A 27,419-nucleotide genomic window follows, 5' to 3' on the forward strand; every position below is an offset into this window, starting at 1 on the left:
CCACCCTGTCCTGAGCATTTGTGGCTGGATGATTGTTTTCTGCATATGAGACCGCTTCAGCACTGGCTACAGACTCGAGTCCCGAGGTGGGCATGGCACCACGGCACCTGGCGTGTGACCATCACGCCACAGTGCCGTCAGACTTTCAGCCCTTGGTCGGACCTGGCATTTCTACGGGCAGGTGTTCCCCTAGAGCAGGTCTCAAGGTGCGTTGTGGTCATGACAGATGCCTTGAACTCGGGCTGGGGTGCCGTGGGCAACGGACAGGCAGTCTCGGTGCTCTGGACAGGGCCCCGACTCCTTTGGCAGAGCATCAACTGCTTAGAGTTGCTGGCGGCATTGCTAGCCCTGCGGAGGCTTCAGCCGTTGATTCAGGGCAAGCATGTGTTGGTCCGGACCGACAACACAGCGACCGTAGCATACATAAACCACCAAGGTGGTGTACGCTCACGCCGCATGTCGCAACTCGCCCGCCGCCTCCTCCTCTGGAGTCAGCAGACGTTGAAGTCGTTGCGAGCCACTCACCTTCTGGGCGTCCTCAACTGTGCAGCGGGCGCACTCTCATGGCAGGTAACGCTCCGTGGGGAATGGGTACTCCACCCCCACGTAGTCCAGCTGATTTGGGAGAGATTGAGGGAGGCGCAGGTAGACATTTTCATCAGGAAATTGCTTAACAGCAGATCAGGAAAGGCACTTCCAGTAACTTGCCCGTGTCCACTCTTCTGTACCTCATGACACAGTTCAGCGCCTGCGGCGTTTCCTATAGGAACCCCTAGTGTCACTACATCGACACAACTTCGAGTGAGTGACAGACAGGGAACGGCTTGGTTACTGATGTAACCTCTGTTCCCTGATAGAGGGAACGAGACGTTGTGTCCCTCCTGCCGTGGCGCTGAACCGGCCGCTGACATGGCTGGGACTCTCTATCGGCTCCTCAGCATAAATCTGAATGAGTGGTGCACGCCATCTGCTTTTATACCCGTATGTCTAGGGGCGGAGAGTGGCATGCAAATTCCACTCGCCAATTCTCATTGACCTTTTCTATTTTAAGCAAAGGTGATTGGGGCTCTCAAGATCGAACCCTTAGTGTCACTACATCAACACAATGTCTCATTCACTCCATCAGGGAACAGAGGTTACATCAGTAACCAAGACGTTTTCACTCTATTACTCACACACTGCTATGTCATGATATCAAAACACTTTTACTTTAAAGCATCATTTGAAAAACAATACATTTGAAAGCTTTCAGACCCACCTACATTTATAAACTAATTCCAACATTATTAGCTTATGCGGTAGCTCACCTCATAGAGTGTTGGACTTCAAGCTCAGCCAAACACACAAGCTGACACGTGAGACAAGAGTGTCATAGAAGTGACACAAAATGACATAGTTGCTTCAGAAAATGTGCTTTTCCTGTTTCATTTTCTATGAGGACTCTCTCGGTTAGGTTTAGGTGTTGGTTTAGGGTAAGAATGTCTGTTTTGTTTACCTCATATTTGCTTTTAGGACACTATTGTTTATGTTTAGGTTAAAATTTTAGGTTAGGAAGGTACATTTTATTTATTAAAACCTCAATCTAACATTCACCTTAAAGACTTTACCTGATTATGACACCATTTCACTCACTTTCGGCGCTCCCCGCTGGACATTTCACTGGGAAACTGTATTGAAATGTGTAATGCAGCACCAATTTTCATTTTGCAAAAATATTGCCATGGTCACGTAATTTTCATGAGATCAGGCTGTAAAATAGTATTTAAAGTGCTTCCAAACAGCAGTTTAGTCTGTAGCGTCTGTTTTTAATGATGGATATCAGTTCTAGAACAGAACTATTTCTTCCTTTTTTTGGTACTGTTGAGTAGCTTTGAAGATATAAGTCCTTTATTGTTTGAAGAAAATGAGGGCGATGAAATTTTAGGGGCAACTCCGCTATAATAATAAAAAAATATTTTTTTTTTTAACATTTTTTATTTTTAGTTGCTAACCTTTTAACCCTCTTGTTATGTTTGTCATTTTTATTTTTTTATTTTTATTTTTTTTTACCCGTTTAAGAGTTAAAAACAGTGAAAAACTAATCTTAATCTTAAGATTTATCAAAATGCCTTTGTGTTATCCTCAATATTAACTAAATTAATATGTAAAAAAAAACGTTTTTATGTTTTTATAATATTTGTTTATATTTATGGAACGTCAAAATTTGTGTCTAAATCTATTATTTTCGGGTCAAATCTGACTAATGCTGGATTTTAATGCAGCTGTGAAGCTTCTCTTGAGTCAAGAGTGTCACAAGATCTCTCTCTCCTCTCTCTCTCTCTCTCTCTCTGTCTGTCTCTCTCTTAAAAGATTTATTAAACATTATTGTTACTTTATCAAAATCAGCAAAGATTTCACCTAAAAATTATATGTAAATTCTGTCAACAATACAATATCAAGGGCCACCGCCATGTTATGAAAAAGTGTTTGTGCTGCTGCTATTATTATTTTTATTATTATAGTTATTATTATTACTATTGTTGTTTTTATTATTAAAAGAGTCACGGCATAAATATTGTAATTTTTTATTAGTTCTTTTTCTCAGTATTAGTAGCCTGTTTTATTTATTCAAAAAATTATGAACATTTTGTTTGTATACAGATACACAAAACTACACAACTTTGCCTGCTGAAACAAAACAAAAAACAAATAAATAAATAAATAAATAAATAAAAATAAACAAAAATAAAACCTTTAATGAACAATCTGGATCTCCATTCAAGTCAACTGTTCCTGTTCATCTCCAAATGGGATTTACTCCCTGCACTCTCCCTAATTGCAGATTCAATTATTAGACCTATTAGCATTAATATTGTTATTGTTCTTAAGGATAATATCACAAAGTATTGAAATAATTTCAGTAAAGAAGACAGTGAGTCAGTTTTTTATTCTAATATATTATTTTTAATGTATTTGTATCGCTGTACCTTATATTATCCAGGCATTTATCCAGACATTATAAAAAGAGTAGTTGGCTTGGGGAGTCCGTCTGGAATAAATGCTTAGCCAAATACATGCACAAATATAAACAGTACGTATATTTATGCAACAGCACTCTTTACTCATCTCACTCGCATAAAAACAAAGATGATATACTCCACAGAATGCATCAACGCCATGGAAAGAATGAATCAGTAATGCCAAATTAGGTAAATAAATGCTTAATCTCTAGTACTGACAGCTGGGCAGGGCAAGAGACTGGTATAAATGTTTGTAGAACAGAAACAGCGCCGCTTACTGTACAGGGATGAAATTGTTTTTCATTATTATTTTTTACGGACTCAATGTATAGACCTTTCGGGGGAAGTTTGTCGGACTTGGTGTGAACAGGACTATAGCGCGGGCCAAATATTGAGGAACATGATTTATAAAATCATGAATGAAATATGATACACTGTTATTTGTAGTTGTTCAACTGCACAATGTTGATTTGACAATGCTGACAATGTATTTACTGTACAATAATATAAATTATCTTTTTGCAATATTCCTATGGTTGTAATGTTGCAGAATATAAACCATGATTGTTTTTCTTTCAGATCAGTTAAATTTGAAGTATTATGAGTATTAACTTATTTTAAATATAGTAAATCCTTACAGTAAAGCTATACAGTAAAGGGATATAGCTATTGTACATGTGTAGTACCACAACTCACAAATAGGTGGTACTCTTTTCAGTTAAAATGCAACTATGGAAGCCTTTATTCAGTGTGAAAACATGTAGGTAAGCATATGCCAATTTTCATATTCATAATTAATAGATAAGTGTGCTGTAAATCTACTAAAATCTGTTGAACTCTAAATGGGTCATTTTTGACCCAAACATTACAGATGTTATTATTTTTAAACACAACAGAATGGTTAAAGTGGGATTGTGATGTGCTGTTATCAGGAATTGGCATTTCATTGCCCTGAAGGAACTGGAGTGTCCAACCTTTCACTGGGAAGTAGTTAATGAGTAGAAAGAGTGATAGTTAGTGAGGTACTATACAGCTTAACAATTTCAGAGAGGGATGGGATTTTACTGAAAATATTATTATTTTAGACACCTTCCTTATGTCCTTTTTATTAAAAAAAGATGAGAATTAAATTAATTCAAATCATACTGGATACATATCAGAAATGTAACTTGCGTAGCAGATTACTGCAGATGATACAGATATTTTGTTGTACTTGAAAAAAACAAAATCAGCATAATATGAATGTTTTGTCATCACTTGCTCAACGTCATGTCATTCCAAACCAGTCAAATGTTCTGTGTAACACAAAAGATACATTTTGCTGAATGTCCAAGCTGATCTTTCCAAACAACAATGGTAGTATGGAACAAAACTATCTCATTTGTTTGGTAATGACACCAAACTCCATTGGTTCTTGCATAAGTAAATAATGATGTTGGTGTATAGCTCACAAAAAAACTATTGTATGACTTCAGAAGACTTGAAATGTAGCACTTGGACTAGCTATGTTTTTTATGCTTTTATTGCATAATAAAGAGCTGCTTGGACATTCTTCCAAATATCTCCATTTATGTTTCATATAAAAGTCATATCGGTTTGAAATTTTATGATGTTGAGCATGATGGCAGAATTGTCATTTTTGGACAAACTGTTTCTTTAATACTGTAATAGCCTTATTGATATTCTCTCTCTTTCTCTCTCTCAGGTTTGATTCGATTACAGGAGCTCATCAAAGCTCCATCTCGTTACAACATTCGCTTAAAAATCCGTCAGCTACCAGCAGACACAAAAGATGCCAAGCCGCTTCTTAAAGAGATGAAGAGAGGGAAAGAGTTTCATGTGATCTTTGACTGTGGTCATGAGATGGCTGCTGGAATCCTTAAACAGGTAATCGCCTCAAATTTCATAAAAAGATCCCACTTCATTATATGCTACTATATTCAAAATATGCATTCTTATTATATGCTTTCTAACTAATGTAACAGCATTTCACAGACAGTATGTGTACAAAATTACAGGTATACATTGCACAGAAATGTACAGATAGAAAGATGCAACATTGTTTATATGTAGAGTTAAGTGATGCAAGCATGCAATATCATAGCAGGAATGTGCCATTTATCATGTATTACTTCAGCTAACCTTCAACTTAATCTTAACCGTAACATCCAATGCATTACTTTTTAACTAGTTTTGATTCTGAACTAGTAGTTCAGATTTAACATTGAACATCAAGTGAGGACTCAACACAGTACCAACAAATAAATCAAACATTGGAATGTATTAATATTACAGTGAACTGATGTTGGCCTTTGATGTCAACAACTTAAATATGCGGGAAGTATTTTATCCTCCTTTTTAGAGATGATATGCCTATTTATTTTGCTATCCTCACTTTGCACAATTATATGGTTAGAGACAACCTTAACAACAATATAATGATAAAACATATTCTCCTAGAATGTGTTCTCTGTCTTAAGTACCATTAGATTGTGTGATTCACTTTAGAGACTCAATTCAATTTATTTGTAGAGAGCTTTTCAAAATACATACTGTTCCAAAGCAGCTTTGCAAAGAATAGTACCTTACAAAATCAGGCAACAGTGACAAGTAAAACCTCCTTAAATGTTTAATCCTTGTATGACCTTTGGGACATTTTTATTTTATTTTTTTCGATCATTTTGGCTGTGTTAATGCCAACGGCATAAATTTTGCCAGAGGTGTGTATTTTTGGGGGAATTTTGATATTTTAATCTCATTTCCTATAATTCATCTATAATACACTGTATTCACAAAATAGGTACACTCAGGACCTTCAGGACAAAAATGTCCCCATTGAAACCCATTAAAACTGCAATATTTGATACCAGTGCCATTAAAGCATAAACTCATGAATTCTATGATATCATGCTTTCATTCTGGAGCCCTGGCTACAAAATTTTTATTTTTAATATTTTCGAACAGATGGCGCCATTTTTCTCATGTTTAGCCTATGGAGCAAATACATGCTTTTTTCCTATTTTCTGTTTGCTGCATTATAGAGCACTGCAGGCCAGTTGAATAAATGATGCAGCTAAAATTGTGTGGGTGTGTTGGTATGGATGTCAGAGTGTGTTTTGTGTATGTGTGTATTGAGAAATGTGTGTGTGTGTGTGTGTGTGTGTGTGTGTGTGAAAAACAACAGTGGCATTATGTAAACAAACTGGCATTTAAAGGGTTAAAGTCCTGAAAATGAATGAATATTTGGTAGTTATGATCAGGACTGATGTTGGTTAAAAAATTAACTAATTGAAAGTGGAAAATAATATTACTATATAATATTTTTATGGCAGTTTTTTGATGCAGACATTTTTGTCCTCTAAGGACCTCTGAGTAACTTTTATTTATTGACACACAAGGGTTAAGAAGATCAGAAAGAAACCTTGGGAGGAACCAAGATTCAGCCAGGGAAGCCCTTCTCCTGGGGCTGGCACATATTTAAACCAATAAGCACACCTACATACATGCGTACTGTACATAAACAAATGTTAATCTGAACAGACTTAATCCTGCCACATACTGTAGTATTAATGATAATATCGAGTTGATATTAATATTGACTTATATTGAATTTGCTGTTTAATTAAAAATGATTAGAATTCCTTCTAATACACTTAAAATATATTTTAGCCTATTTTTAAGTTTTACACATTTCAGATCAAAATAAATTGTGTAATGTTTAACAAAATGTACTTAATAAAGTATAAAATATTTAGGTTATTTCATATATAGTTTACTCTGGAATTTTGTTATGAAATTTTAATTCGTAAATCTTCCTAAAACAACAAACTTGATTCTCTGAATTTTTGAGATTCCGTTATAGTTTTAAAATTGTTTCGGTCAAGATTGTCAGATTATTGCAATGAATTTCTCTTACAACTCTCAATACACCGTTACCTTTTACCACTGATGAATCTCAATTGCCTTCATCGTTTAATTGAGAACCAGGAAGAGCACAGATGTGGGCTACATGGGAGTTTGAATGTAAAACACTGTCAATTTAAAGAGGAAGAGTGCTTAATTAAACTTCAGTAAAGTGAGTGAACAACTGATTCAATGCAGAGCAGTAGCATTTCCAAAGAATGCAAATTGAATGACAACGCTCTAAAGACTCTTCTGTACCTGGAGGATTAAACTCCCTTCATGTAGAGCTGCAAGAGCAATAACCTAAAAATAATTCCGAAAAAAAAAAATAATATATATCAATTCAGTTCACTCCGGTTCCATTCTTAAAGGGATATTTCACCCTAAAATTGACATTATGTCATTATTTACTTACCTTCATGATGTTTTAAACCTGTAGGCAGTTCTAGTGAAGTTCAAGTCCCTAGTTCGACCAAGTGGGAGTGTTCTGTTTGAAATCTGTTTGAAAGTACTAGTAAGCCCACAGTTAAAAGATGGCCACATCAGTTTTCAGCCCACCATATATGCATCGTATAAGGAAGCGCATGATAAGAATTGCAAGATGCATATAATATTCAATGCTCCTGCAAGAAGGGAACTCTATGTTCACTCATGGTTTGAGACATGCATGCTCTTTCCAATAAATACAACTCATTTCTGCTATTCCAAAGAAATTCTAAAGTGCAATTGAATCAGCCAGCAAGAAGATCTGCATTTGTTAAGAGATGGACAAACAACCATGCCCTGATATTTTTCCAGAGTTTTTTTGCATAACCACTAGCTCTGCTTGTATATGGTGATGGCATGAAGGAGAAAAGAGCATGCATTGTTTTTGACCTGGGCGAACTTGTTGTCTCTTTTGATTTTTTTTTTGTGCTAGATTGATTTCTGCACACTCAGTGAAGTGTACAGCTTCCACTGATTACTGATCAGGCAGTCAAGCTTACATGCTCTGTTAGTCAGTATGTTTGCATGTAGTTAGTCAATAGGATAACGATCATGATGTGAAGTGCCCTACAAGAACACTGGTTTTAACCAGATTAAATACTTATGTACCTAACAGCTGCTCTCGTAATGTAATCTAATCCTAATTCCTTGGAAGAAATTAAGAGGTAAATAAATACTTTATTTTATTTTTTTTATTAAACAAATCAAAATGTGTTAATATGTTAAAGGATATCAAGATTCAAGGTTCAAGGCATTTATTGTCATTCTGTACATGTTGACACATGAGAACAAAATATGTACTCAGGACCAGCAACGTACTATATAAAATATACATACAATAAAATAAAATAATTTAATAGGCAAAAAATTAAAACCTATTTATAAAAAAGCAGTGCATCATTTTAGCATATTTAAATCAGAGCAGAGAGCAACATTATGACAAAGCAGCACAGCACAATGAGATAAGAGGTATAAATATAAATATAAATATAAGGAGAGATCAGGCACTAATGAGTCTTACAGCCTCTTGAAAGAAGCTGCATTTGAACCTCATTGTTCTGGCTTTAATGCTTCTTAGCCTCCTGCCTGAGGGGAGGGGGATGAACAGTTTGTTTGCCGGGTGGGTGGAATCCTTCATAATACAGGATGCTCTGCTTCTTCACCTGCTGATGTAAATGTCCTCAATGGAGGGGAGGCTGCTGTGAGTTATTTTTTGGGCAGATTTGACCACCCTCTACAGCGCCTTCTTGTCAGCAGCAGAATAGTTCCCGTACCAGGCAGTGATGGAAAAGGTGAGCGTACTCTCCACCACACAACGGTAAAATGCTAACAGAACCGGAGTGCTGAGACCAGCCCGCTTCAATCTCCTAAGAATATACAGCCGTTGGTGGGCCTTTTTTATAATACTGGCTGTGTTAATGGCCCAGTCCACGACCATCTCCTTCGTCTTCCCCACATTAATGCAGAGGTTGTTTACTCTGCATCAGTCCACAAGTTCTTCCACCTCCTGTCTGTAAAGGAACTTGTCGTTGTGGGATATCAATCCCACCACAGCCATGTCATCAGAAAACTTCACAATATGACTGCCCGGATATTTAACCGAGCAGTCATATGTTAAGAGCATGTACAGCAGGGGGCTCAGGACACATCTCTGAGGGGAGCCGGTGTTAAGGATGATAGGTGGAGATGAGATGCCATGGACCTTAACAGTCTGTTAAGGATATGCACTCTTGATAAAGTTCTTTGAATGGCCTCATGTCGGAGAGCCTCAAAGAGAGAACTGACATTTTATTGTGTGTCTTAACTGAAAGAATTTCCCCCAATTACAGGAATAATCAAATATTAAAGTGGATATTATTCAGCGGCAGATTGACTCACAGACCTGCTTAATCAGTTTCTGAGCGTTGCAGTGATAATGAAGCTGTAAATGGTCATTATTACTGGCAGTGGATATATGCTTCTATAATGGGCAGCTCGGCTCAGAGAGAGTTTGTGTGAGATCCACACTTAAAACTTTCTGCTTTGCGAAGTCTTCCCACACTTTTGATTTTGTCAAATCTGCTTAGCATACAGAGCCATTATTTCCTGGCCATATGTTTCATACAAGGCTGAATTCAATAATTAATTTCACTGTGGGGGTGATGATGGAAATGAGAACTGGATCTAGATCTTAGTATCTTGATATTTTATGATGATGCTGGTCCTTATGTTGCACTTATGCTGATGCTCTTGCTGCTATTGTTGTTATCAATGTTGCTGATAAAATGTCTGTTGTAATTATGTATACCCTATACATAATTAGGGAGAATTCCAGACAACTACGTTAGTATGGCAATAAAGTATTGAATTGAATTAAAATGATATCATATTTCATATATTTGAATATGTCAAACTACACCTTTTTTTAAATGAAGATGTTGAAATAAATGAAACAGTTTATAACAACTGGATGCATGTTGTGTAATTCTTTTACAGTGCATCCGGAAAGTATTCACAGCGCTTCACTTTTTCCACGTTTTGTTATGTTACAGCCTTATTCCAAAATGGATTAAATTCATTATTTTCCTCAAAATTCTACAAACAATACCCCATAATGACAACATGAAAGAAGTTTGTTTGAAATCTTTGCAAATTTATTAAAAATAAAAAATTAAAAAAATCACGTTCATAAGTATTCACAGCCATGACACTCAAAATTGAGCTCAGGTGCATCATGTATCCACTGATCATCCTTGAGATGTTTCTACAACTTGATTGTAGTCCACCTGTGGTAAATTCAGTTGACTGGACATGATTTGGAAAGGCACACACCTGTCTATATAAGGTCCCACAGTTAACAGTGCATGTCAGAGCACAAACCAAGCCATGAAGACCAAGAAATTGTCTGTAGATCTCCGAGACAGGATTGTATCGAGGCACAGATCTGGGGAAGGGTACAGAAAAATTTCTGCAGCATTGAAGGTCCCAATGAGCACAGTGGCCTCCATCATCCGTAAATGGAAGAAGTTTGGAACCACCAGGACTCTTCCTAGAGTTGAGCTGTGCGATCGGGGGAGAAGGGCCTTAGTCAGGGAGGTGACCAAGAACCCGATGGTCACTCTGACAGAGCTCCAGCATTTCTCTGTGGAGAGAGGAGAACCTTCCAGAAGAACAACCATCTTTGCAGCACTCCACCAATCAGGCCTGTATGGTAGAGTGGCCAGACGGAAGCCACTCCTCAGTAAAAGGCACATGACAGCCCGTCTGGAGTTTGCCAAAAGGCACCTGAAGGACTCTCAGACCACGAGAAACAAAGATTGAACTCTTTGGCCTGAAGGGCAAGCGTCATGTCTGGAGGAAACCAGGCACCGCTCATCACCTGGCCAATACCATCCAATACAGTGAAGCATGGTGGTGGCAGCATCATGCTGTGGGGATGTTTTTCAGTGGCAGGAACTGGGAGACTAGCCAGGATTGAGGGAAAGATGAATGCAGCAATGTACAGAGACATCCTTGATGAAAACCTGCTCCAGGGTGCTCTGGACCTCAGACTGGGGCGGAGGTTCATCTTGCAACAAGACAATGACCCTAAGCACACAGCCAAGATAACAAAGGAGTGGCTACGGGACAACCCTGTGAATGTCCTTGAGTGGCCCAGCTAGAGCCCAGACTTGAACCTGATTGAACATCTCTGGAGAGATCTGAAAATGGCTGTGCACCGACGCTCTCCATCCACCCTGATGGAGCTTGAGAGGTCCTGCAAAGAAGAATGGGAGAAACTGCCCAAAAATAGGTGTGCCAAGCTTGTAGCATCATACACAAAAAGACTTGAGGCTGTAATTGGTGCCAAAGGTGCTTCAACAAAGTATTGAGCAAAGGCTGTGAATACTTATGTACATGTGATTTTGTTTTCTTTTCTTTTTTTTTTTTTTTATACATTTGCAAAGATTTCAAACAAACTTCTTTCACATTGTCATTATGGGGTATTGTTTGTAGAATTTTGAGGAAAATAATGAATTTAATCCATTTTGGAATAAGGCTGTAACATAACAAAATGTGGAAAAAGTGAAGCGCTGTGAATACTTTCCGGATGCACTGTAAGTTATGCTCCATTTTAAATGCAATACACTGTAAGCTTTATCAGCAGCATCTGTGACATGATGCCAATTACCATTGAAAATAATTGTGTCTCATCTCTCAGTAGCATTTGCATGTGATACGTTTTCAGTAAGTATACCAGAATTCATTTTAAAGAATAAGAACAGGTTTAAGATGAGTGCCATTTAAATCCTATAACTATGTTTTAGCTCATGCTGTCCCATTGGTTAGATTACAGACGGATTTACTCAGTAATGGTGTGAGTGCTTGTGGCTCATGAGAGCTGTTATGAGTTTCCAGCAGCAGTCTGCAGATCTCTCCTTGAGATTTTCCACTCCAGCTGAACACAACAGCAACAGTTATTAACACCGCGAGACCACACAACAACATATGTAATTATGGACCTGACCTCTACCTCTTCTGATCACCCTCTTCTGTGTGATGGCGGTAATAATCTGTGATTTATAAGCTTTGTAGTGGGTCTAAATGTGTATAGCACTCACATGTGTGCGCAGCGCTTCCTGCATGTAACAGGAGCTGAGGATATCACAGGACCAATTCCAAATGGCATTTTTACGGAAAGTGGGTGCTACTCGAAAAAGTCAGTTCCAAACCAAAGTAAGCTGCCGAATCCCTTCATTAAGGGCCCTTCGAAAAGGTGATTAGCAAAGTGTACACATGATTGTCACCTTAAGGAAATAAGTTAGCAAGTTATGATCAGTGTTACTCAAAAAAGTAATCAGCTACAAAGACTGAATAATTCCAATAAACTGTCATCTGATTACAATAATTTAAAATGTAATGTGTTAAACTGCTTTTTAGTAATTATACTACATAATAATAATACTAATAATAAATTGTATTTGTATAGCACTTTACATACATAAAATGCAGCTCAAAGTGCTTCACAGTTGGAAGTATAAAAACATAGAATTCAACATTTCAGAGAAAGTAAAACAAATCATCGCAATAAAAATGAAACAGTATAAAGATAAAAAAATAAATAATTAAAATGAATTAAAACAAATGTAGGGAAATCAAAATTAAAAACATACAAATTGAATATAATGATAATCAATAATAAAAAAAAAAAAACATAAATTAGATTAATCAAAAGCTAGTTTAAAATTATATGTCTTCAAATTCTTTTTAAAAATGTAAATGCTTGGTGCTTGTCTAATTTCAATGGGTAAAATATTCCATATTTTTGGCACATAATGGCTAAAAGCAGCTTCACCAGATCTTTTAAGACTTACATTACAGTATTTAAGAAATTCTGCATTGGAAGACCTCAAACTGCGAGCTGGAACATAATTTGATAAACACTCAGAAATGTATGATGGTGCTAAAGCATTAAGTGTTTTAAAAACCATTAAAATAACATTAAAATCAATCCTGTATTTAACGGGTAACCAGTGCAAATCAGCTAAAACTGGTGTAATGTGGTCTCTCCTCCTGGATCTTGTAAGCACTCTGGATGCAGTATTCTGCACCAGTTGAAGTCTATCTATACAAATCTTAGGTAAGCCAGTATAAAGTGCATTACAGTTATCGATGCATGAAACAATTAAAGCATGAATAATTCTTTTTGCATCATCAAGTGAAACAAAGGGTCGAATTTTTGATGATAAAAACAGGTCTTAGTAACATAATTTACATGAGACTTAAAATTCAGATCACATCTTCACCTCTGTCTTTGACTGCAAAGCCAGAGTACCTAGTGCAGTTTCAATGCTTTCCCTCTCATGTTTTGAGCCAACAATAAGTATCTCTGTTTTATGTTCATTTAAATGCAAAAAGTTTGTGTTCATCCATAATAGGATGTAGGACAAACATTCAGACAATCTCTTTAATGCTTCTGCGTCATTTGGCTCTACAGAGATATATAATTGTGTTTCATCAGCATAGAAATTGTAGTTTACCTTATGGTCATGAATTATGTTACCCAACGGCAGCATATACAATGAAAATAAAAGTGGTCCAAGAACTGACCCTTGTGGAACACCATATAGTATGTCATGTTTTGTAGAGGTACAGTCACCAAATTAAAAAAATGAGGTTCCTTCCAGTAATGTATGATCCGATCCAGTTTAAGACAGTGCCTGAGAGGCCTATGGGGTTCTCAATCTGTTAAGCAAAGTACTGTGATCTACAGTGTCAAAGACTGCATTTTGCGTCAGCATCTTGAACGGGAGTCTGTGTAAAGCCTAGTTCAGAACTCACAGGTCCAAGATTGGCCGCAACCCACCGCCTTTTTTCGGTACGATGAAGTAGGGGCTGAAAAACCCCTTCTTCATCTCGGCTGGAGGTACAGGTTCTATCGCGCCCTTCCGTAGGAGGGTAGCGATCTATGCGCAAGATAGCAGCGTTTTCGTCCTTTACCAAGGTGAAGTGGACACCGCTGAACCTGGGCGGATGCCCGGCGAAGTGAATCGTGTAGCCGAGTCGGACGGTCCGGACCACCCCTCGCGATGGATTGGAAAGTGCAAGCCATGCGTCCAAGTTCCGCGCAAAGGGGACCAAAGGGACAACGTCATCGGACGTACCCGCAGGTGGGGCCTTGCGGCGGGGCGGAGCTCGAGGTGCCATACCACGTCGTGGCCGTGCTGAGTCTAAGGACATCGAAGCACTTACCTGGCTCCTTGTGACCACCCCCAGAACAGCCTGGGTCAGGGGAGGAAGAGGCCTGTCCTCGTGACCCGTGGAGACTGTCACATCGGGGGCAGATTTGTGCCACACCTGGGCACTCAGGGGCGGGAGACTGCCGCTGGAGCGCCAAACCTGCCAAATAGAGTGGTGGACGGTGGTCGTGATGACGGCTGTGCACACCGGATACGTGACCCAGGGAACAAGGAAACCGCTCTTGCTGAGCTCTTGAGTACTGCAGCCACTTGGGCATGCAGTGCAATTAAACGCAAAAGGTAACAAAAAGATGGAGAGATCTGCTTACCAGCTCCAGAGCAGCGGGTTTCATTGTCCCTGGGTCGCCCACCTCAAGGGCGCTTTGAAGCCTTTCACGGGTTCTGGGCGGCTGCGAGACGGGTGGCGTCTGCTTCCTGCGGTGGGCTCCACGCCGGGGCTGGGCCGAAGGGGCGGTGCAGTCACCGCAGGGGTCACCCTTGGCGATGAGTAGACAGGGTGCGGGATCTTGAGCCGCGCCGGGGCAGGATATGCCGGCTAGCATCCTTCTACTTCTCCACCTCGAAAACTGCTGGGTAAAGTCCTTGACGGTGTCGCCGAATAGGCCCACCTGGGAAATGGGGGCAGCAAGGAATCGTGTCTTGTCGGCCTCGCCCATCTCGACCAGGTTGAGCCAAAGGTGGCGCTCCCGGACCACTAGTGTGGCCATCGTCCACCCGAGAGACCGTGCCTTGACCTCTGTCTCTCGGAGAGCGAGGTCGGTCACAGAGCGTAGTTCCTGCATCAAACCTACAGGCCTTGGACGGGGGCTTGGGCACCCTTGCCAGGTGGCGGCGCTCTGCGGGCATAGGTGCACCGCAAGCGCCTTTATCCATCAGGGGATTGCCGAATAGCCCTTGGCTGCCCCACCATCGAGGGTAGTGAGGGCGGGGAAGCTGAAAAGTTCGGGACCGGGCAGTAAAAAGTGCCTCCCGCGACCTTGTCAGCTCTTCATGCACTTCCGGGAAGAAAGGAACGGGGCGGGGTGTGGCATTGAGCGGCACCACGAGCCCAGGAACAAATCACTGAGCCGTGAGGATTCAGGGAAGAGCAGTGAGTTCCACTCTAGCCGACTCTCGTGGCTGCCCGGGAAAGCATGTTGTCATCTCCGCGTCAGCCTGTGACTGGGCAATCGTCCCCGAAGGGAGGAGCCAAGCTGAGGCTTCCGACTGGATGAGCCCGCTCTCCGCTGCTGCGCTCGAGAGCTCATCACTTTCGCGGGCTCCGAATAAGAGGTCGAAGTCGCCGTGAGACGAGCCGGCGGACTCATCCGGAAGCCCGATCAGGGCAGACGAGCGTGCTGGGGAATGGGAGGTCCGCGGGGGGATACCCGGCGGAGGCGGTCCCATTTGGGTCCCCAAATTGCCCCCAGTGCTAGCCGCGCTGGCCTCATACCCATGGGTAAAAGGACCGAGGCGGGGAGCCTCTGGGGTGGCTTGCTTTCTTACGAAGGTGAGCCCGCGACCGCAACGTTGCCATGGACATATCCTCGCAATGAGAACATGACCATCCACGAACGCTGTCTCCACTTGAGCAATGCCCAGACACGAAAGACAGTGACGTGACCGTCAGAAGGCGAGAGATAACGAGCACAACCAGGAATAACACACAATCAGAAAAGCATCTTTAGAAAGACGCGTCTTTAAAAAGATGTTTCGTGTGTGCCGCTCTTTTAGAGAAATATACTCTTTTATTTCTGCCGAAGCGCCAAGGGGCATTCTCTGCAGTGCACCAGTGCAGAGGGGGGAGAAGCCGCTGAAATGCGCCATCAGATCCAGAAGAGGTGAATGAACAGTAGTATTCAGCTCAGTGAGCATGACCGTTCGGCTCCGAAGAGAAAATCTGAATGAGTGGTTGCATACCAGCTCATTTTATACCCGTATGTCCGGGTGAGTGGCATGCAAATACCACTCGCCAATTTTTACTGGCCTTTTATCAAAGACCAGAGGTGTCTCGGGCTCCCAAGAGTGACCCCTAGTGTCACTTCATCGACACAACATCGAGTGAGTGACAGATAGGGAACAGGAATGATGCTTAGGAGGGCGGTATAGAGTTAACAACAGTACTGACTGATTTCCTGACAATTCCATCACTAGATACTCACAGGAACTAAAATCACAAAAAATAACTTCCTTACAGGACAAAGATTGGTTAAAAATAGTGGCTATCCCACCACTCTTCTTGTCAAGGTGAACCTTCTGTAGAAATGTATAACCTGGTGGAGAAGCCTCAATAAGGCATGCAGCACCATCTGAGCCAAGCCAAGTTTCAGTTAAGAACAAACAGTCTAATTGTTGCTCAGATATAATATCATGGATAACAAAAGTTTTACCTCGTAGAGACATCACGTTGAAAAATGCCATATTTAGTTTATCTTCACTTTTCCAAGTACCGACTGTGGAATTTGAGTCTTTCAACATTACATGTATGATATTTGACTTTCTCATACGGTTAGACGTTTTAATGTGATCATTGTGACGTTAATGTGATGACAGTTTGGCATCTCTGTTCCGTTATTACACATTTCAAGCTATTGTCATTTTCAGGGATGCTGCTCACTTGTCACCAACAACCCAAGGCATTCATAAACTTGTCCGACAAATATTGTACGCCAGTTTTGCTAGGATGCAAAACTACAGTAACTTATTATTTTGTAATCAGATTACACCCAATACTGTCCATGCTTATTTGATATTGGGTGGCGAATACTTGCCATTCAGTTTGAAATTTGAAGTAATTTATTTAAGATCTAATCTTGGATTTTAAAACTCTCAAGAACAACCAGAAGAATATATTCCGGTCTCACTTTATTTTAGGTGTCTTTAACTACTATGAACTAACATTAAAATACATACAATACAATGTTTTTATTGTGTAACTACATGTTGTTCTGCATAATTCTTACAAGATTCATATTTGCTGCTAATGAGATTGAGGTATGGGTAGATTTAGGAGTAGGATTATGGTTAGGGGATAGGGTTAGGGTTTTGGGTAAATGTTAGGTTAGGGTTATGTTTAGGTGAGGTTAACAGTGTAACTAGAGATGTAATTAAATGCAGGTACTTTAAGGTAAGTACAATCCAACAACACATATTATACATATTAAAGGGATAGTTCACCCAAAAATTTAAATTATCTCATCATTTCCTCACCCTCATGCCATCCCATATATGTTTCTTTATTATGCAGAACACAAATTAAGGTTTTTTTTGAAGAATTTCTCAGCTCTTTTTGTCCACACAATGGAAGTGAATGAGTGCCAAAATATTGAATCTTCAAATTCCACATAAGGGCAAGACACAAGTAATCCATATGACTCCTGTGGTTAAATCTGTATTTTCAGAAGTGTTATGATAGGTGTGGGTGAGAAACAGATCAATATTTAGGTCCTTTTTTTTTTTTTTTTTTTTTTTACTATAAATTCTCCCCCTGATCAGTCAATCTCCACTTCAGTTTCACTTTCCCATTCTTCTTCTTCTGTTTTTGGTGATTCACAGTCTTAATGCATATCGCCCCCTACTGAGCAGGGAAGAGAATTTATTATAAAAAAATATTTAAATATTGATCTGTTTCTCACCCACACCTATCATATCGTAACACATGAATTTAACCACTGGAGTCTTACGGATTACTTTTATGCTCCCTTTATGTGGATTTTGGAGCTTAAAATTTTTGGCACCCATTCACTTGCATTGTGAGGACCTACAGATCTGAAATATTCTTCTAAAAATCTTTGTTTGTGTTCTGCAGAAGAAAGAAAGTCATACACATCTGGGATGGCATAAGGGTGAGTAAATGATGAGAGAATTTTCATTTTTGGGTGAACTATTCCTTTAAGTACATAGTATCAAATGCTTAAAGCTAAATGTAACTTTTTCATTGTTAAAATGCTTCCTTCTATCCCAGCTTAATATTCAGACAACCACAAGCAAATCATTCAGAGGTTCATTTTTCAAAAACTGTAAATGCTTTGTCTCTGTGACAGTACAAAATACTTGCGTTTGCTTAGAATGACCCGCTTAGACCTGCCCCAACAACATTACTCAACCAATGCCATGAGTTGGGGGTGGGATTATATGATGGTTCAAACAACAGCAGACAAGGGGTGTTCTCGGAAAGCTGTTTTGAAAATGTTTATTTTTGCAAATCCGTTCGGTGGTGCTAATGTTGCAGAAATGACATACTTTAGCTTTAAGTACATAGTAGTTAAAGTCACTTAATATAATGTGGGTTCAGTTTCACATTTCTTTATTTGTTTTTACCAAATGCCTGGAAAGACAGGACATGTGACGAGGCAGGCAAGGAATGAGGATCTAAATGCAGCTATTAATAGAACAAAAAGGTGTGGGCATTGGCTCATTGGCTGTGGCAGGCGTGGGCATTGGCTTGTTGGCCGTGGCAGGCGTGAGCGCTGGCTCATTGGCCGTGGCAGGCGTGGGTGCTGGCTCGTTGGCCGTGGCAGGCGTGGGCACTGACAATTTGTGAGGTAGGGTCTTCATGGCCCTACGCACTGACATCAGCGGCAGATCATTGAACTTGGAGACAGGCGCCATGGAAGGCTTTGAGATAGGGGCTGCGGGAGGCTTGGAGCAAGGAGTCACGGAAGGCTTGGTTGTGACATGGCATGGAGCAGACTCGGGCGTGGCTGTGACATAGCGTGGAGCAGACTCGGGCATGGCTGTGACATGGTGTGGAGCAGACTCGGGCATGGCTGTGACATGGCGTGGAGCAGACTCGGGCATGGCTGTGACATGGCGTGGAGCAGACTCGGGCATGGCTGTGACATGGCGTGGAGCAGACTCGGGCATGGCTGTGACATGGCGTGGAGCAGACTCGGGCGTGGCTGTGACATGGCGTGGAGCAGACTCGGGCATGGCTGTGACATGGCATGGAGCAGACTCATGTGTGGCTGTGACATGGCCTGGAGCAGACTCAGGCGTGGCTGTGACATGGCCTGGAGCAGACTCAAGCGTGGGCGCTGGCTTGGAGCAAGGAGCCGTGGAAGGCCTGGACAAGGGAGCCGAAGATGCAGGTTTTGGCCCGTGGTTCCCGCCATAATCCATTGTGTAAAGGGAACCGCAAAGTTCCAGAGCCTTTTTCACATATTCGTAGAGAGTCCATTGAGGAACAGCGGAGGCATTAGTTTCAGTGCACTATTCAGACCGGTCCGGAAGAAAACCACCAGAGAGCGGTCTGGATAGTGCACTAAATTCATTAGCTCTAAAAACTCACTGATGTGATCCTCAACTGGACGGTCCCCTTGTTTAAGGATTCGGATGGCCGCTAGATCCATTTTTGGTCAGTCTTTCTGTGACGAGGCAGGCGAGGAATGAGGATCTAAATGCAGCTTTTAATAGAACAAATAGATAAACAAAGTACTCAGAATAAAACGAAACAAAAACACGGGAAATCAGGCACAGAACATGACAACCCATGTGAAGACTGACAAAGAAACCAGGGGAAACAAGGGCTTAAATACACATGGGCAAACAAGGAAACGAGGAACACCTGGGGAAAACAATCAGGTGAAAACCAATCATGCAAATAAACCACAAAGGACTACAAAACTAACAGGAAACAGGAACGGGGAACTAAACAAAATTTCAAAATAAACGTCTAAGCAAAAACACAGGGAATACGTGACAGTACACATTGAAAAAAAATTCAGTTAGACTCATAAAGGGTATATTTGATACAAAAGTAGCTCTAAACATACATTGTAACTCTACAATATTAAAGTACATTTCTGATTCAAAATACCATCCCGATCTTATGAAAATTATGTGACTGGGGCGAACTTTTAGCAAAATGACATTACATGGTTCAGTACACATATCGGGTCAGTTTCAAGGTGAAATGTCTACTGGATGGCGCTAAAAGCGAGTTAAATGTTCTCTCAAACAGATGAAGTTTTAAAGGTTAATGCTCTATCGAGTTTTAAATCAACAAAATCAACCTCCCAACCCTAAACCTTAAACCTAAAGCCCAAAGTATACTTTGGTCAGACAGGAACGTTGAGTGTTTGCATACAGGATGTGTGACACAAATTTCGTCATCAGCAGAGTGTACGCTCACTGAACGTGCACACCCTGATTTTTCTAACCACGCGTCTCTGATTTGAAGAACTGATAATCTGCTATTGTTCTTGAGATTTATGTAAAAAATATATAAAAAAGTAATTGTTGTAGTGCTTCTAGTGTTCACCCATGCAACACAATATGCTGAACAAGCCACATAATCATTTTGCAAAAATTTAGGTAAAGTAACATGATTCTTTGAGACCAGGTTACACCCTTCTGAATACAAGTGAGTAGGCCACAGTGATGCTCACTTTTCAATTAAATTTGAGCGAGCGATATTAAACATGTTTATTTCCATCCATCTCTGAGCACAGGGCACAATTAGCTTGTATGCTAATACAAGATCACTTCTGTTATGTAGTAGGCATGGAGCCGCCTCGTGTTTGACATCGCCCTGCAGTGCACACTAAATAGAGCACATGCAACAGACTGACACTTGGGCTCAGATGATTGTAGTTCCAGCGTTTAGCAACACAACAGCTTGGCCCATAAATTAATTATTGTTATGAATTGAGTTGTCTGTCAGTCTGCGAGAAATGTCCTGTGAATGCATTGTTCGGTTGGCGTGGGAACTCGAGAGCTCATTATTGTTATAGAGACAAGCAATGAGTAAATCAAATCCCATCTGCTCTTCTTTCAAATACTTCACCTTCTCTCATCTGCTGCTGTATACAGTAGACCAACGTTGTGCTATTTATGCAGTGCTTTAAAACAAATATATCAGCTTTTTCTTTTTTTTTTTTCTTTTTTTTTAACAAAGTAACTATTTGTTCTGGGTATAAAAAGTAGTAGTGGTGTGGTGTAGTGTTTTGCATGAGTATATATATATATATATATATATATATATATATATATATATATATATATATATATATATATATATACTGTATATATAGTGTAACTTTGTATATCAAAGTAGTGTAAGAGCTCTTGATGTATTTATGGGCAATAGAGAGACAGCTGAGGGTGTATTTCAGGGGTTTAAAGGTAAGAAAGATTGAAAGCTTCATATGATTTCAGCTCACAATCCTTCAACATATAAAATTATGACCCGCAGAATATCATAAACAAGATATGGCATTATCAAAACCTGCCTTTCCTTCGTTCAATGATAAATGGCACACTTTCAGTTACACGGTTACTTTTCTCTCATCTGAAAATGTTTTCATATGGCTCTCAATCTTTTTCTCAGGCTCTGGCAATGGGAATGATGACTGAGTATTACCACTACATATTTACCACCCTGGTAAGTTATGTATGAATATATATATTATAAAATGTTTTCAAAACTAAAAGGATATTCATACCCCATTTACAGTTGAAGCCAGAAGTTTGCATACACTTAGGTTGAAGTCATTAAAACTCATTTTTTAACCATTCCACATATTTAGCATTATTTTATTGTAATATTAGTCGATTAGGACATCTATTTTGTGCATGACACAAGTAATTTTGGGCAGTGGTGGCTCAGCGATTAAGGCTCTGGGTTACTGATCAGAAGGTTGGGGGTTCAAGCCCCAGCACCACCAAGATGCCACTGTTGGGCCCTTGAGCAAGGCCCTTGACCCTATCTGCTCCAGGGGTGCTGTATCATGGCTGACCCTGCACTCTGACCCCAGCTTAGCTGGGATATGTGAAAAAAAGAATTTCACTGTATATGTGCAAATGTATAATGTGTGATAAATAAATATAATAATAATTATAATTATTTTTCCAACAATTGTTTACAGACAGATTGTTTCACTTTTAATTGACTATATCACAATTCCAGTGGGTCAGAAGTTTACATACACTAGGTTAACTGTGCCTTTAAGCAGCTTGGAAAATTCTAGAAAATGATGTCAAGCCTTTAGACAAATAGTCAATTAGCTTCTGATAGGAGGTGTACTGAATTTGAGGTGTACCTGTGGATGTATTTTAAGGCCTGTCTTCAAACTCAGTGCCTCTTTGCTTGACATCATGGGAAAATCAACCTCCACAAGTCTGGTTCATCCTTGGGAGCAATTTCCAAACATCTGAAGGTACCATGTTTATCTGTACAAACAATAGTACGCAAGTATAAACACCATGGGACAATACAGCCATCATACCGCTCAGGAAGGAGACGCATTCTGTCTCCTAGAGATGAATGTAGTTTGGTGCAAAAAGTGCAAATCAATCCCAGAACAACAGCAAAGGACCTTGTGAAGATGCTGGAGGAAACAGGTAGACAAGTATCTATATCCACAGTTAAATAGAGTCCTATATCGACATAATCTGAAAGGCTGCTCAGCAAGGAAGAAGCCAATGCTCCAAAACCGCCATAAAAAAGCCAGACTAAAGTTTGCAAGTTCACATGGGGACAAAGATCTTACTTTTTGGAGAAATTTCCTCTCATTTGATGAAACAAAAATGGAACTATTTGGGCATAATGACCATCGTTATGTTTGGAGGAAAAAGGGTGAGGCTTGCAAGCCAAAGATCACCATCCCAACCGTGAAGCATGGGGGTGACAGCATCATGTTGTGGGGGGCTTTGCTGCAGGAGGGACTGGTGCACTTCACAAAATAGATGGCATCATGAGTAAGGAAAATTATGTGGATAAATTGAAGCAACATCTCAAGACATCAGCCATGAAGTTAAAGCTCGGTCGCAAATGGGTCTTCCAAATGGACAGTGACCCCAAGCATACCTCCAAAGCTGTGGCAAAATGGCCAACAAAGTCAAGGTATTGGAGTGACCATTACAAAGCCCTGACCTCAATCCGATAGAAAATTTGTGGGCAGAACTGAAAAAGCATGTGCGAGCAAGGAGGACTAAAAACCTGATTCAGTTACACCAGTTCTATCTGGAGGAATGTGCCAAAATTCCAGCAACTTATTGTGAGAAGCTTGTGGAAGGCTACCCAAAATGTCTGACCCAAGTTAAACAATTTAAAGGCAATGCTACCAAATACTAACACAGTGTATGTAAACTTCTGACCCACTGGGAATGTGATGAAAGAAATAAAAGCTGAAATAAATAATTATCTCTACTATTATTCTGACATTTTACATTCTTAAAATAAAGTAGTGATCCTAACTGACCTTGCACTGGGTCTGTGCAAGTAGGCTCACTGGGGGAAGTGCATATTTGTGTAGTCCAGGTGGCCAGCTGTGTGCCAGCGTGTCTATACCGAGAGGTGCCTCGGTCAGGGTGTACCAGAGCAGGCAGTGGGAGGATTCTTGGGAAGCGAACAGGTCTACCTGTGCTTGCCCAAATTGACTCCAAATCAGCTGGACCACCCGAGGGTGGAGTCACCACTCTCCCCTGAGGGTAACCTGCCGTGAAAGCACTTCTGCTGCAGTGTTGAGGTCGCCTGGGATGTGAGTGGCTCGCAGCGACTTGAGGTGCTGTTGACTACAGAGGAGGAGACGGCGGGCGATTTGTGTCATACAACGGGAGCGTAAACCGCCTTGATGGTTGATATATGCTACCGTTGCCGTCTTGTCTGTCTGAACTAACACGTGCTTGCCCTGGATCAATGGCTGAAACCTCAACAGAGCGAGCAGAATTGCCAGCAACCTGAGGCAGTTGATGTGCCAACATAGCCACGGGCCCGTCCAGGAGCCGGCGGCTGCATTCCCGTTGCATACAGTGCCCCAGCCCGTTTTGGAGGCATCTGTCGTAACCACGACTTGCATGGAGACCTGCTCTAGGGGAACGCCGGCCCGTAGAAATGTGAGGTCGTTCCAAGGGCTGAAGAGGCGGTGACAGACCGGCGTGATGGCCACGCAATGTGTCCCGCGGCGCCATGCCCATCTCGGGACTTGAGTCTGGAGCCAGTGCTGAATCTCATATGCATCAACCCGAGTGGAGTGGCCACCGCTGAGGATGCCATATGCCCCAGGAGCCTCTGAAACAGTTTCAGTGTAACCGCTGTCTTCTGTCTGAACACCTTCAAACAGGTCTGCACTGACTATGCACGCTTGTTCGTGAGGTATGCCATCATCGAGACTGAGTCCAACTCCAAGCTGAGAAAAGAGATGCTCTGAACCGGGAGGAGCTTGCTCTTTCCCCAGTTGACCCGAAGCCCTAGTTGGCTGAAAGATCGAGACCGGGCAGTAAAAGGTGCCTCCCACGACTTTGTTAGCTCCTTGTGCACTTCCGGGAAGAAAGGAACTGGGGCGGGGGATGGCGTGGCTGCAAGCGGCGCCACGAGCCCAGGAACCAATCATCGAGCTGCGAGAGTTCAGGGGAGAGCGGAGGGTTCCACTCTAGCCCAATGCTCGCGGCTGCCCAGGAAAGCATGTCCGTCATCTCCGCATCAGCCTGTGACTGGGCAATTGTACCCAAGGGGGGGAGCCCAGCTGAGGCTTCCGCGTCCGACTGGACGAGCCCGCTCTCTGATGTTGCGCTCGAGAGCTCATCACCTTTGCGGGCTGGCGGACTCATCCAGAAGCCCGATCGGGGCAGACGAGCATTCTGGGGAATGGAAGGTCCGTGGGGGATACCCGGCGGAGGTGGTTCCATTGGGGTCCCCAAATCGCCCCCAGTGCTAGCCGTGCTGGCCTCATACCTGTAGGTAGAAGGACCGGGGCAGGGAGCCGCTGGAGTGGCTTGCATTCTTATGAAGGCAAGCCGCGACCGCATCGTTGCCATGGAAATGTTCTCACATTGAGTACATGACCCATCCACGAACACTGTCTCCATGTGGGCAGCGCCCAGACATGAAAGACAGCAATCATGACCCTCAGAAGGCGAGAGATAAGGACCGCAACCAGGAATAACACACAAACGGAAAGGCATCTTTAAAAAGACGCGTCTTTAAAAAGACGTTCAAAGTAGTGTGCCGCTCTTTTAGAGAAATATACTCTTTTTTTAGAATATACTCTTATTTCTGCCGAAGCATCCAGGGGCGTTCTCTGCAGTGCACCAATGCAGAGGGGGGAGAAGCCACTGAAATGCACCGTCAGATCCAGCAGAGGTGAATGAACAGCCATGGGAATTCAGCTCAGTGAGCATCAACCGTTCGGCTCCGAAGAGAAAATCTGAATGAGTGGTTGCATACCAGCACATCGATACAATGTCGAGTGAGTGACAGATAGGGAACTTCTGACTTCAACTGTATATATCAGACCAGTATGTGCCCTTTGTGGAAATATTGAATTTTTTTTTTTTTTTTTTTTACTGTAAATGGCTCTTTTGGTTCTGGATTGCTACTTTCAGAGCTCAATTAAATAATTAAAGTTACACTCTTATTAGGTTTATATCTCAGACTCTAATTTGCAAGCCAAACTTGCAGAAACATTTGTTTTTCCTGTTGCTTCGTTTTGATAAATAATCATTATCTGCACACTGAAATACAGTATCTTTGCTTGAATATTCTTTATATAAGTAAAGGTACAGTACATCCTTAAAGGCTTGGAGAAGTTGTTCTATTATTAAAATGTTGCAGTGTTTTTTTGCATTTCCTGTGTGTTTCAATGCAGAAAAATATAAAAGGCAGATGCTATTTGCAACCTGGTGCAAATAATGGTAGATACTAATTGCACCCTGATGCAGACAGTGTCAGATACTATTTGCATCCATATGTAAATACTAACATACAGTGTGGGCATCACTCTAGTGTGTTTATTGTGAGTCCCACAGACACACTACATCAACCTCTATCCCGAAACCTGACCTTAACCTAACCTTGGTTTTACTACATGGTTTCACCATGGTATTTTTTGTAAATTTACAGAAACCACAAAATTAACCATGATTACTATATTACCACAATAATACTGTACTAACTCCATGGTTAATTGCATTAAAACTATGGGTTCTGCCAATAAACATGGTACTATAGTAATATAGTGATGTAATCTACACACAAGCGATGCCGTGCTGCGGGAACAATTGTGATCAACAGACCCCGCCTCCAGATCAACCCTTCTCTGCACTCCTCGACATTGACCGTGACCAAATCACTGTGACGAAATCAACATTTATATTAATTTTCATATATCTATTATTTTAAGTAGTATTAAAGGAAATAATAAGAGTGGAAACAGGAAATTGGATGGGAAAAAGAGTGGGACAAAAAGCAGATTCGAACCACAGTCACTAGGACAACAGAACACATTCACACGTTTTTACACCTCACGCCACTGCAGCGACACTTATTGTTTACACCATGTCTACACGGGGCGCATCCGTTGACGCACCATGCCGCAGTGGCTTGAGGCTGTCTATGCTGGACACACCGGCACAAATGTTCTAAAGCGCGTGCAGCATAAAATGGAACGCAACACCCATTTATTGTCGGCGAGACAGACACGCCGCAATGGATGCTTCCAATGTAGACAGCATCATTGATTATAATGGGGTTCTATTTCTTTTGATGCAACACTCGCATCTGGTGTAGACAGGGTGTTAGTTTGTCGTATATTTCTGTGGTTCCACTAGACTATTGGGATGCAAATAGCTGCACTGTGTGGCAGATGCTATTTACACTGTGGTGCAAATAGACAATCTGAATACAAAATCTACTGTTGACTATTTAGTGTGAGTGAGATGAGTAAAGACCTTTGTTGCATAAATCTACATTATGAGTGTAACTCATGGAAATGTCAGATTCTGATGACTACACATATGCCTATGTTGAAACTGAATGTGTCAACATGCTAACTACGACAAAGCTGTGCAATTATTCATGGTTAATTATTTAAATTGATTAACAGCTTTAAGATAATATATACAAGGAAAATTGTCCTTACTGTCCCCTTAATTTGAAAGCTGCCTGTTACCTCTCAAGGGGGAATGGAAACTATTTCAGTCAAAGCTGAACGCACCACCGTGCACATGCACAATTTACCAGGCCTCGTCTCTTACATTTCCAAATGTTTTTTTTTTGTTTTTTTTTTCATAGTTTAGTAAATATTGAATTGTTACATATTCTTTAGGATCTCTTTGCTTTGGATGTGGAGCCGTATCGCTACAGCGGAGTGAACATGACTGGATTCCGTATCCTGAACACTGAGAACAGTCAGGTCTCGTCCATCATTGAGAAGTGGTCCATGGAGCGCCTGCAAGCACCTCCCAAACCTGACTCGGGCCTGCTGGATGGTTTCATGACAGTAAGACAATGTTATAACATCTTCTTATTGCACTATATTGACCAGCTCTTCCCAGCTGGTTTTGCTTCATCAGGACCCACATTTAACATTGAACAGCAAGTGACGAACCAACA

General features: G+C 41.2%; 1 protein-coding gene across 1 annotated transcript in view; it reads left to right on the forward strand.

Annotated features, from left to right (window-relative positions):
* The window catches only part of LOC127452521 (glutamate receptor ionotropic, kainate 2), a 415,871-nt gene that overhangs the window by 151,061 nt on the left and 237,391 nt on the right, over nt 1-27,419 (forward strand). The window contains exons 5-7 of the mRNA XM_051718020.1: nt 4,705-4,886; nt 21,417-21,470; nt 27,133-27,306. Coding sequence (XP_051573980.1) covers nt 4,705-4,886; nt 21,417-21,470; nt 27,133-27,306 — 410 coding nt within the window. The remainder of the gene's footprint in view (nt 1-4,704; nt 4,887-21,416; nt 21,471-27,132; nt 27,307-27,419) is intronic.

This window comes from Myxocyprinus asiaticus, chromosome 15 (assembly GCF_019703515.2).
Source record: "Myxocyprinus asiaticus isolate MX2 ecotype Aquarium Trade chromosome 15, UBuf_Myxa_2, whole genome shotgun sequence".
In the NCBI taxonomy this organism is placed as follows: domain Eukaryota; kingdom Metazoa; phylum Chordata; class Actinopteri; order Cypriniformes; family Catostomidae; genus Myxocyprinus; species Myxocyprinus asiaticus.